The sequence below is a fragment of the Capsicum annuum genome, chromosome 7, assembly GCF_002878395.1.
Source record: "Capsicum annuum cultivar UCD-10X-F1 chromosome 7, UCD10Xv1.1, whole genome shotgun sequence".
Lineage (NCBI taxonomy): Eukaryota > Viridiplantae > Streptophyta > Magnoliopsida > Solanales > Solanaceae > Capsicum > Capsicum annuum.
This window is the reverse complement of record NC_061117.1, coordinates 45,903,580-45,916,532: the sequence shown is the minus strand read 5'-3', so window position 1 is coordinate 45,916,532 and position 12,953 is coordinate 45,903,580. Positions and strand designations below refer to the sequence as shown.

The 12,953-nt window shown below is 34.2% G+C and overlaps 1 protein-coding gene across 13 annotated transcripts in view; it reads left to right on the top strand.

Annotated features, from left to right (window-relative positions):
- Positions 1–2,477: 2,477 nt before the first annotated feature.
- LOC107877854 (subtilisin-like protease SBT2.5) overlaps positions 2,478–12,953 on the top strand; it is a 25,485-nt gene continuing 15,009 nt past the window's right edge. The window contains exons 1-7 of one of the 13 annotated variants that reach the window (XM_047393516.1): positions 2,856–3,140; positions 3,240–3,328; positions 3,694–3,918; positions 5,834–5,978; positions 6,087–6,481; positions 11,446–11,541; positions 11,640–11,712. In XM_047393516.1, the coding sequence (XP_047249472.1) occupies positions 3,743–3,918; positions 5,834–5,978; positions 6,087–6,481; positions 11,446–11,541; positions 11,640–11,712 (885 nt within the window). In that variant the 5' untranslated portion in view covers positions 2,856–3,140; positions 3,240–3,328; positions 3,694–3,742. Of the gene's footprint in view, positions 3,366–3,693; positions 3,919–5,833; positions 5,979–6,086; positions 6,482–11,445; positions 11,542–11,639; positions 11,713–12,953 lie in introns of all 13 variants that reach the window. The other 12 variants (XM_016724626.2, XM_047393518.1, XM_016724624.2 and 9 more) reach the window with 12 other exon arrangements.

The following is a 12,953-nucleotide window of genomic DNA, read 5'->3' as shown; positions in this document are numbered from 1 at the left end:
GAATTTGTAATATGGTATGGGAAGCAGACAATATTATTAGCTAATTGATTTGTAAGGTTCATAGAATTTCAAATATACATGGTTATAGGATTAAGTATTGATGAAATTATACATAAAGATGGCCTATACAATTGAGCAAGTATTAAAATTCAAAATATTTATTTTTTAGCTCTAATTAAATATTGATTATATTTAACAATAAATCAATTAAATTAAACGTAAATAGCTCCTTGAAGCTATTACAATAAATACAAAGGTGCCAAGTGCGAGCATATGTATTTCTTTCTACTCAAACATACTTGCAGATACTAAAAAAAATTTATGTGTAAATATATTAAGTTTAATGTGTAATTTATACTTGTCAAATGTCCCCAAAGGAAGATTCAAAATCCTAAATAAATGCTACGAAATACAATTGAATTAGCACTTTGTTATAAATATAAAGTTTTGCCAAGACCAAGCATTAAAAAGTCACATGATATTGCTTTAAAATTACTTATTCCTAATATGGATTAAGGTGCAATCTCAATTTTATAATCTATACTGTAAGATGCTTTCCAAAATAACATGGAGACTCTCATCTTGTGACTTCTAATCTTTAGCAGTAAAATTTGTCATTAGTGTATTGTCCAAGAATCGAAATCTGGTTGTTGATTAAAAAATAGTTTTAATTGTCGTTTAAATATTTTTCATGTCATATTATAAAAACAGTAAATATAAGATATAATTTTTTAAGCTATTCCTGTTTTATAAAAGGCAAATTGATTGTTTCTTTTTAAATTCTGCGTATTTTTCTTTATTATTAATGGTACAATTGATTACACTTGCCAATTTATTCTTGAATTTTTAAAGTAATAATTATTTTGAAATAACTTTTTCAAACTAAAATGATCGTTAATTTGGGATGGAAGGGATATGCAATTTTTTCTTCTCTCTCTTTTATAGTATTCCCTCGGTTAGTGTTTACTTATCCAATTTGAAAAATCAAGAAATAATTTATCGTTTTATATATATTTTATCCTTATTATTAATTATTATATTTTAAAAATTTTAAATTTATTATAATTAAAAAATAACATATTAAAATTATCATTCTAGTATTATTTTTAAAGGAATATGCCAAGTCAATATTGAATAAGTAAAAATAAATGAAGGGGTAGCTTTAAGAAAATTAATATCATCACGTCCATCTTTTCTTGGGTAAAAAAATGTTATGTTCGTAAAAAGAAGATGACCCTGTCATAATTATTACAAAAATCTTTTTGTTAATTATTTCATAGAAGACTCCTCCATCTTCGGTGATTTTGTCTAAGCGCGTTTCTACAGTAATAACACAGATAAAAGCATCATAAATACTAAAAACAAGGATAGAAACAAAAAAGAATAAAATATAATAAAAAAGGTATAAACAAAAGAAAAATGCAAGGAACCCGTTTGGAATTACAAATTATTTGAAATTCCATCAATTATTCTTACGTTTTAATTTGATTTTTTTATTTGGTAAGATTCGATTTTAATTAGTTGGAGCAAAAAATACAAATTATCAATTTAAGTTAAAATATATATTTTAAAATAATCAAAATATCCTTTAATTGAAGAAAAAGAAGTTATATAAATCATCTTTACTGTAATAAACATTATTTAAATGCTAATTATGTTTATCTGAACTCAGTATTTTCAACATAAAATCTAAATTTAAAAATTATTAAAATTAAAATTAAAATAAATAATAACTATACACACACTAAAAACTACAAGAAAAATACTATGATTACTAGCGACCAGTGTGAAAGGCTAAACAAGACAACTTCTATACTACCTACTAAAATTACTCATGATTTGAATTACAACGTTCAAAATATTAAACATTTTATTCACTGTTTAATATTAAATTTTTAATTTTAAATAATAATTTCCTATGATTTTCTTCCACATGTATGACTTTTACAAAGCAACAACAATGTACCTAATATAGCACCACAAATGTGGTTTAGGAGGATGAGCTATATGCGTACCTTACATGTACTTTTGATGGGTAGAATAATTATTTCTGATTAGATTGTCAACTCTCAAATGAGTTTGAAAGAATTACAAAAGTTTTAAAAAATGATTAAAATAATGAAGAAATAAAAATATTAATAATAATTTAAGTTTTATAGATTAAACCTACAAGGTCTTTAATATTTAATTTGATTATTGTACTATTTTCTTGTAGTCACTTTTTTTTTTTAAATTTTAAATGCTTTGTGATCTTTCTATAATATTTTGTGACAGTGCCTTCACTTTAGTTATTTCTTTTTTCAATATATTTTTTCTTGAGTAAGAGATTTACTTGAAACAATCTCACGGCCTTTTAAGTTGAAAGTAAAATATGCATAGACTCTACGCTCACAAACATTCATTTTGGTAATTAAAAAAAATAAATTTAAGAGATACAACTAAAGAAATAAGTAACTAGAAAATTGACAAAATGAAAAAGAACCCTAACTACCTTCCCACACTGCACTCCACTAAGTTATTTTTCCTTTCACTTGTCTCCATTCCCACATCACACTCTCACTCTTTCTATCACTACAAATACATACACATTTATGTATCTATAGCCTTTAGCAATTAGCATTCCCTGCTCCATATCAATAACAACAACTTGATCATTGTGTTATCCTTATTGCATCTTCATGGTGCTTCTCCTTTTCCCTTAGACACACTAACAAAAAGTACAATATACTATACACATATATTCCTTTTTTATCTTTTCGTTTTTGCGTAAAACTTTGCTTTGTCTGGTTAAAAAGAGTTAGTGTTTACCATTTTGCTTATTTGATTCCTTTCCTGGATCATTTTGTTAGTAAAGATCTCACCTTTTTCTTTTCCTATTTTTACTTGAGATTTTGTGCTTTTTCTTCATTTGCTTCATCTGCTTCACTTCTAAGTTTTAACACATTTTCCCCAGTAATGTAGGGGAAAGAAGGGGGTTTATTTCAGCTTTTTTGGGATCAACTTATTAGTGTAGTAGACTTGTAAAAATGAACATTTACGTTATCTAGCTAATTTGGCATCTGGGTATTTTTCTAGTTTTCTCTGTTAGTATCTGTTGTTGTTATCGGAAACAACTTCTCTACCTTTGTAGCAGGGGTAAGGTACACTTTACCCTCCCCACACCCCACTTTGTGAAAGTGGGACTACGCTGGATATGTTGTTGGTGTTTTTCTGATTTGTTATTTTTTTTGAATATTTAGGATTTTCTTAGTTCAGTTGTGAATGAATACCCTTTTGAGTTTCTTGAGCTAGAGACAGTTGGAGCTCTGTATTTGCTTGCTTTTTTGAGGTGGGTACAAGGGATGATGCGTAGTGTACAACTCAAGGTTACTCTACACTTAGCTTGCTGAGTTGTACAGTAATAATGTTTTATTCTATTAGACATCTGGGGTTTTCTGTATTGTGGATTTTCTTGAATTTCTTGAGCTGGAGTGAGTTCCTCTATGTGATTTCTTGGATTTGTGAATTAGGTACAACAAATGATGCATAGAGTACTAACACTAGTCTGTTCAGTGCTTGGCTTAGTAAATTATAAAGTGACACGTGTCTTTATACTGTTTGAAACTTTGGAATAATGGTTTTGTTTTTTGGTACTTTTGATTTGTTTTGTTGTGGTGGGTGAATATTTAATGGTTTTGGTGTGGATTGAAACAGACACTGTAGGCATCTTGGACTTGGAGGTGTCTGAAGAGACTCTGCTAAAATGGGAGAGATGGGATTTAGTCTTGTTATTGTACTGTTATTGAGTGTATTGAATGTTGGGAAGGCTGAAATCTACATAGTGACAGTTGAAGGAGAGCCTGTCATAAGTTATAAAGGTGGCATTGATGGTTTTGAGGCCACTGCTGTTGAGTCTGATGAGAAAATTGATACCACAAGGTATGAATGACCACTTATTATTTTTTTTTTTTCTTCTTTCACCTTTTTCATTCAGGAGTTTGAACATCATATACTGCTTTCTTTATTAATTGACATGTTTTCTTCACTATCGTATTCCCTTTTTTGTGAATACTTTGATTTGCTGCACCTGAGTCGAGGTTCTTTCGGAAACAACCTCTGTACCTCCAGGAGGTAGCTACGGTTTGCATACACCCTACCCTACCCAGACCCTACTTGTGGGATTATACTGGGTATGTTGTTGACGTGTTGTTGTTTGAACATCATGAGGTAAAAGTGTGAAAATAACAGTTGATTAGTCTATCATGGTTCATTTGATGCGTTTTGCTGTCTTTTATAATTGATGAGAAAATAACTGATCTTGTTAAATCTATTAGGTGCCATTTCAACTTCTAAATATTCTTTTCTCTGGAAGGTGCTTATGGAGTTGATAACTTCTTAAACTTTGTTTGACTTTTTTCAAGTTGTTGGATTAATGGATTATTTGTTTTTTTGGCTAATAATGGATGTTGATGTAAGTAACATCTAGTATCTTTCATTGTCTTTTTCGTACAAGGAAGCACAATTCATCTACTTTTTCGTAGGTAGCGGTATGGACTGCGTACATCTTACCCTCCCTAGACCCTACTTTGTGGGAATACACTGGGTTTGTTGTTGAAGCACAATTCATCTAGAATTAACAGTTAACTTATTGGAGGAAAAAGAAAAATAAGAATATATCATGTTTGTGCAAAATGCATTTGTTTAGAGCTAAAACTAGAGTACCTAGGAGAGATGCAAAAACCACCACATATCTGTGGATTTTTCGTGGAATCGGTTGCTGAAGCAAGCTAAGTTTTTATTAATATTTTTCAACTTTTGCCAATATTTCTCTTTAAATAAGAAGTTCTATCAAATTCTCATTCATGTAAACTTTCAGTTTTAGGTATATGTTAGGAAGGAAATAGATGTTACAATTGGTTGTGACAAAAATATGGTAGTTTTGAAATTTGTAGAACTGGGCAATATAGTCACTATGATATTGTAATGTTACCACTTTGAAATTCAATTTCCATAAAAGATATTTTCTATGCATTTGTCTTTTTCGTAAAAATGAAAACAATGTTACAATTTGTTGTGATGAAAATTTGAGAGAACTGTAATAGTTCTGAAATTTGTAGAGCTGTGAAATATAATCAGTATGACATTGTAATGTCAGTTGTTTGAGATTTATTTTTACATAAATGGTTAATTCTCAATGCATGTGCATTATGTACAAGTTCACTTTGTTCCACGGTGCTCACTTGTAAACAATAATCTATGGTGTACCTAAAAAGGAAAAAGATGAAAACAGGAAATTTGAGTTCGATATGAAGTGAAATATTTACCTAGAAAATGATTTCCTGGAATTTGTTTTACTTGAAAATATTTTTCTAGTGTTTGGATAGTGAGTAGAAAATATTTATTGAAGGGTGGTGATAATGTCATCAGTTGATTAGTATTTAACATGTTCAAAATGTTATCAGTTGGGTAGTGTTTCAAATTTGATGAAGTTTTGGAGTGCTAGAGATTGATAATAATATTTAAGTGTTGGTTGGAGCAATTAATGATAACAGTTATGATATTTGTAAAAGAAGTATTTTTTGCTCATTAGTGCGGGAAACCATTGATTTTCTTTTTTTTTTGAAATGTTTGGGGTAATCAAAGCACCAGAAATGTCTTTAGTCTTCATGATGGAAAGCATTTTCAAGAAAATGCTCTATCATACCATACATACGAGAGTTCTCAGTTTCTACGAGAAGCTTTGTTCTCATTGGATATTAGCATGTCACAAGCTATAGTTCTCGCTTTCAGATGATTGCCCGTGATGGTGAAAACCTTATATATATGCTCACTCTTATTACCATTGTGCTTTCAGTGAATTGGTTACATCCTATGCCCAACATCTGGAAAAGAAGCATGATATGCTTCTAGCTTTGCTATTTGACCGTGGGACCTACAAGAAAATCTACAGCTACCATCATCTAATTAATGGCTTCGCAGCTCATATTTCACATGAGCAGGTGACACTCCGCTCTTTCAGAGACTGCTCTTCTTTTCCTTCTATTTATTGTTGAGCATGATCAGTATTTTTCTACCTGTATTTTCTTACATAAAGAATACATTAGTAGGCAGAAATCCTCAGACGAGCTCCTGGTGTGAAGTCTGTGGAGAGAGATTGGAAAGTGAGGAGGCTTACAACTCACACACCACAATTTTTGGGGCTTCCTACAGGAGTATGGCCAACAGGTGGTGGGTTTGACCGAGCAGGCGAGGATATCGTAATAGGTTTCATCGACTCTGGCATCTATCCACACCATCCAAGTTTTGCAAGCCACAACACTGAACCCTATGGACCTCTTCCAAAGTATAGAGGAAAATGTGAAATTGATCCTAGCACCAAGAAAGACTATTGCAATGGGAAGATTATAGGTGCTCAACATTTTGCCGAAGCTGCAAAAGAAGCTGGTTCATTTAATCCTGCAATGGATTTTGATTCTCCTCTAGACGGTGATGGACATGGAAGGTTTGTGCTTAATTAATTACGAAGTTAACTTCATTGTATTTTAGAAGATAAGTAATGTTGTTTTCCAACTGCCATTCCAACTTCAATTTTTCTTGGCGATGGCATACGCAACTGCAGATGCTAAAAGAAATTTAGCACTTTGTGGGTGTTGAGAAGTAGCTATGTTCGCTTAAGAAACTTGTGAGATTGGTACCGAAAGGGTACATTTTATTTATCTAAGAGCTACAAAGTTATACTACTGTAAAACTCACACATAGAATCAAATCGCTTGAGTCTAGCATATATGAGAATCAAGATATGATCTTATTTGATCTAATTACCTAAACTATCTATAACAAATCAGATTTGATTTTATCAGGTCAATTAAGATCCTACAAAATCAAATCTTAAATATTCACAAATCAACACTCCCCCTCTGTCATGCCTAACTTGCTTATAAGAATTTTAAATTTTGGTTTAAACAAGTTTTTTGTGAAAATATGTGCAATTTGCTGATTTGTTGGGACAAAAGGCATGCACACACTTCCTTCTTCAATCTTCTCTTTGAAGTGCCTATCCACTTCAACATTTTTTGTTCTATCACGTTGAACTGGATTGGGAGCAATACTTATGGCCACTTTATTGTCACAATACAACTTCATTGGTAAATCAAACGTTTTTTTGAGTTCTTCCATCATCTTCTTGAGCCAAATCATTTCACAAATTCCATGGGCCATAGATCAATATTCAGCTTCAGCATTGCTGCGGGCTACAACATTCTGCTTTTTACTTCTCTAGGTCACAAGATTTCCCCAAATAAATGTACAATATCCAGATGTAGACCTCCTGACCTCCTGTCAGTAGTAGAACCTGCCTAGTTTGCATCTGTAAAGCTTTCAATGCCCTTATATGTTATTTTTTCTAAAAAATAATCCTTTCCCCGGAGAACTTTTTAGGTATCTTAGGATCCTGTAGACCACTTCTTGGTGCTCTTCCTTTGGAAAGTTCATAAATTGATTGTCTAAGTTTACAACAAAAGCTATATCAGGTCGAGTATGTGACAAGTAGATCAACTTCCCAACTAGTCTTTGATATTGACTGTGGTCACCTGAATTGCTTCTTTATTTCCGAATTTTATTTTCAGATCAATAGGTGTTTCTGTGAGAAATATAAGAGAAAAATATTATTGAATTGTTGTAACTACATTATTACATTGAGGCCCTATTTATGGACAATACATGTCAATCTTTTTCCTAATAGGACACTACATTACAATCCTTTTCCAAGTAGGATTTTATATGCTATTCCTATTCCTACTCATATTCTAACACTCCCCCTCAAGCTGGTGCATAGAAGACATATGTACCAAGCTTGTTATGGATGTAACTAATATGAGAATCAGTGAGGGACTTGGTGAAGATATCTGCAAGAAAACTAATAAAGACTGCTTTGGATGTCTGGGAGACCTCAATTGAAACGGAACAAACTGAAAAAATGATCTGAAAAGTAGTAAATATTGCTGTAAAGTCGATGTGTCGCTGGAAAATTGCCGAAAACTGGTATAAAATATACGGGTCATCTCGAAATCAAGAGACGAGTAGATCTTGAACTGAAAGTCACTGGAAACTTAGCCGAAACACGCTCAAACGCCAAATTATTAGATTTGATGGCTGAAAAGTGACTACAATCTGAGGAAAAAAAAAGTATATGGGTAGGGTCGGAATGATGACACGATCCTACTGAAAAAGAGAAATATGTGTAGGGTCGGAATGATGGCACGACCCTATTGAGAAATAGAAATTATATGAGTAGGGTCGGAATGACGGCACGATCCTACTGGAAAAGAGAAATTATATAGGCAGGGTCGGAATGATGGCACGACCCTACTGAAAAAGATCCGAGGAGTCACCGGAAAGACATACGGAACTATGTAAATTAAACCTGAGGAGTCACCAGAAAGATCCATGGTGCTATGCAACTCAGATATGAGACAGTAGTCTGGAAAGATGCACGGTGCTACGCAAATCCGATATGAGAAAATAGTCACCGAAAAGTACGGTGCTAAGAAAAATAGATATGAAAAAGTAGTCACTGGACAGATGCATGGTGCTACGCAAAGATATGAGAAAATAGTCACTAGAAAGATACATAGTGAGTCAGTGACCCAACTTTTGCTAACATAATCATTGGCCAGACGGGCGGCATATATGGATTATAGCCGCCTGCCGGCAGCGGAAACTCTTTGATTCTTTACTAAGATCGTGGAAGCTTTGATACCATGTGAGAAATATAAGAGAAAAATATTATTGAATTGTTGTAACTACATTATTACATTGAGGCCCTATTTATAGACAATACATTCCAATCCTTTTCCTAATAGGGCACTACATTACAATCCTTTTCCAAGTAGGATTTTATATGCTATTCCTATTCCTACTCATATTCTAACAGTTTCAGCTGGACGACAACCACTCATCCCTGTATCTTTTAGAAGATCTAGTACATACTTCCTTTGTGGCACCATAATGCCTTCTTTTGATTTCGCTACTTCTATGCCAAGAAAATATTTCAACTGGCCCAAATCTTTAATCTCAATCTCCAAGGTCAATTGTTTCTTTAAATTCTTCATTTCGGACAAGTCATCTCCTGTAAGTACAATATCATCGACATACACTATTAGGATAGTTGTCATTCCCTCAAGAGAATGTCGAATGAACATGGTATGATCTGCTTGCCCTTGAGTGTACCCTTGTTTTTTCACAAACTAAGTAAATCTCTCAAACCAAGCTCTTGGAGATTGTTTGAGCCCGTAGAGAGATTTTTTTAGCTTGCACACTCTAGTTCCATACCTTTCTTCAAAACCTGGAAGAGGGTCCATGTAGACTTCTTCTTCGAGTTTTTCATTCAAGAATGCATTCTTCATGTCTAGTTGTTGAAGGGGCGAATCAAGATTGGCAGCAATATTCAGAAGAACCCTTCTTGAATTGAACGTGGCAACTGGAGCAAATGTCTCAAGATAGTCAATCCTGTAAGTCTGAGTGAATCCTTTTGCTACCACACGTGCCTTATAAATTTGATGGTGAACACCCACTTGCAGCCCACTGTTTTCTTTCCACATGGTAGTTCCACCATTTTTCATGTTTCATTTCTCTTCAGAACATTCATCTCCTCTAGAATTGCTTCCTTCCACTAGGAAATGTTCAAAGCATCCTGCACATTTCTCGGTATCTCCATTCCAGATAATTGAGAAAAAAAAGCTATATAGGAAGGGGACAAGTTTCTACATAATGGAAAATTTGACATGGGATGGTTGGTGACTTTTCTTACCCCTTTACGTTTGGCAATTGGAAGATCAAGGTCTAAACTAACAAGGGGTAAATCAGAATTAGGTTCTGGAGAATTACCTTGTGTATCAGTGAGATCTTGCAGGGCGGACATTTGGTTCTGATGAGAGTCCTTGATCTCTTTTTCTTAGTTCTGGTTTCTTCTCATGTAAACCTGTAATTCCTTTGTTTGTTCCCTGTTCCTATAATGACTTGAGATAGGAGGACGAGGTGGTAGTGAGGTTGGATTCCCAGGTTGTTTGTAAGAGGGATTGTTTTAAGTATCTTGGGTCTATGATTCAGGGGAATGAAGAGATTGACGAGGATGTCTCTCACGGTTTTGGGGCAGGATGGATGAAGTGGAGGCTCGCCTCGCGAGTGTTGTGTGATAAGAAGGTGCCTCCTAAGCTTAAAGGCAAATTTTACACAGTGACAGTTCGTTCGGCTATACTATATGGAGCGGAGTGTTGGCCAATCAAGAACTCCCACATTCAAAATTTGAAGGTGGCAGAAATGAGGATGTTGATTGGGTGTGTGGACTTACTAGGAGAGATAGGGTTAGAAATGAGAAAATAGTGGGAGTGGCTTCGTGGAGGACAAGATGTGGGAAGTGAGGCTGAGATGGTTTGTGCATGTGATGATGAGGGGCACGGATGCCACAGCTTGTAGGTGTGAAAGGTTAGTTTTGGAGGGTTTCAGGCGGGGTAGAGGTAGGCTGAAGAAATATTGGACGAAGGTGATTAGACGTGACATGGAGCAGTTACACGGGGTAGACGTGACTAGCTGATTTCTAGTGATTTAGATATCTAGTTACCTTAGTTAGCCTTTCCTTTACTTGTATATATATATCAATGTAACCTTTGGATAATACACAAGTCTAATATATTACTTCATCTCTCGAACCTTTAGATAAGTCAAGAAAATATGGGAGTTTCATGTCATGTGATCACTAGCCCCTGAATCTATGATTCAAGAGCTTATACTAGTAGAATCTGTACTAAAAAAACACATGGTACATTACCTATTTGGGTAAAAGAACAAGTGGGAGTAGAAGGAATAGGTTTACTGGTTTGGAGTTGAGATTGGAGAAGTTTGGGCAGTTGCTCTAGCTGTTTCTTGGTGAATGGTGGCATTTCTGAAGAAGATGAATTAAGATCCTACAAAATCAAATCTTAAATATTCACAAATCAACAAAACTACATAGTTTCCTGTAGACAAAAATCTCTTATTCTTCAGTGTGTACTAGGACCAAAGTACCTTTGATTGTCAAATTACCAAAATGATATAGACTTAATGATTACTAACAACAAAACATTATTGTCTTCTTCTGGAACTTCAAGTTCTTCCGCTCTTTACCAGCATAAATGCATAGAGCTACTTTAAAGGAAAATCATTGTATTGATATCATTCTATTGATATCGTCATTTTGAACTGATCAAAAAGAAAAAAAAGTGTCATCGTCATTTTGAACATGCTTCAATGCAAGAGGAGTTGCTTTGTAAGACTGATAGTCCCTCCCAGTTTTTTCCTTCCTTTACATAGAGCTTCTGTATTTGAAAGCTTCTTGTCTCTTATAGACTATATTTCTCATTTTAAAAATTATTCACTATTGTCGTTCACGATATTTGTGTCCAAACTGACATCAATGGTATTTTTTGCCAGCCACACGGCAGCTATCGCTGCTGGAAACAATGGGATTCCTGTCAGAATGCACGGATTTGAGTTCGGAAGAGCAAGTGGTATGGCACCTCGTGCGAGGTAAGTTAAAGTAACTCTTCCAAGATTTGACTAGCATATTGTCTGGTCTCTTTAGTATTAAAAAGTCATCTAAAAGCTGAAATTCTTATTCCTTGTAGAATTGCTGTATACAAGGCACTATACAGGCTATTTGGAGGGTTTGTTGCAGATGTAGTTGCTGCTATTGATCAGGTATGCCCGATGGAAATAATTAATATGGATAGACAGTATGCAAGTAAGCTGTAGCTTAGAAATTGTTGCGTGATGAATTTGTGTGGCACTGAGATTTCATGCATAGATGTTATAATCAACATATTTGAGTTCACACAAAGGAAATAAGGACATTTGGGTGACCTTTATAAAAGAACAAGAGTTCGCTTGGGGAATTGGTTGTCCTCAATGGCTCAGACACTTTTTGTGTGCCTTTAAAGTAAAATATCACAAAGGTATTCATTTTCTTGCTGACATGGTCTCTCTCCTAATATAATAATCCAACAAGATTTCCCTAGGCATACAAGAACTTCTGTTGATAAAGCCAAGGGAGATTAGTCTAGAATCTTGTCACAACCAAAGTTTGTTCAAGTTGAGTCTAAAAGTCTTCTAAACATCAATGGATAAAAGATTTAGATATCAAAGTTAATAGAAAAAGTGAAAAAAGCAGAATCCCGTCACAGAGATATAAAATAGAAGCAAAAAGATGATATTTATATCTGAGCCATCAGCCTTTGTGGGCAGTGTCCATTAAATAGTAGCCAACATGTTATCGAGAAGGCCAAGACCGGGAAATAAAAGAACTCACCTTAACTTGCAAACTGCGTTTACGGGAGCAAGGTTGATTCGACATGTCGCTATGATAGTGAATGGAATGGAAGATTCAAGGTTAAGAAGTTGGGAGTTTGGATATAGAGAAGCCTATAATTATGTAAATTCAGAGTTCTTCTTTGTCTGCGTGGGGCTTCAGTTCAGTGGTAAATACCAACATGTGAAATGTGAGTTAGGTGCACGTCATGAGTTTGAAATTTACCACGGACTAAGAGCCTATTTCAATTGGCTTATTTTAAGTTCTTTTAAGCTAAAATAGCTTTTATGCACTTTTGGAGTGTGCGGGTAAATTTAGAAAGTGCTTATTTTAGGCTAAAATGCTAATAAGCCAAAAGCCATAAGTTAGGATTTCTTCTAACTTATGACTTTTGGCTTATAAGTCAAAAGCCAATCCAAACGGGCACTAAAGCCTATATAAGTGGAATCAGGTTAAATGGGAAGAGGGGACCAATATGCGTCTGAGTTTCAAACCTAAGAGCACATTCGGTTGGCCAGCTAACTAACAGAGGATTTATTGAAAAAGGCATACCCCCCCCCCCTCACCCGAACTTGTTTTTAACTTTATTGGTAAGTATTTACCCCCTAAACTACTTTCACGTGAATTATATTTA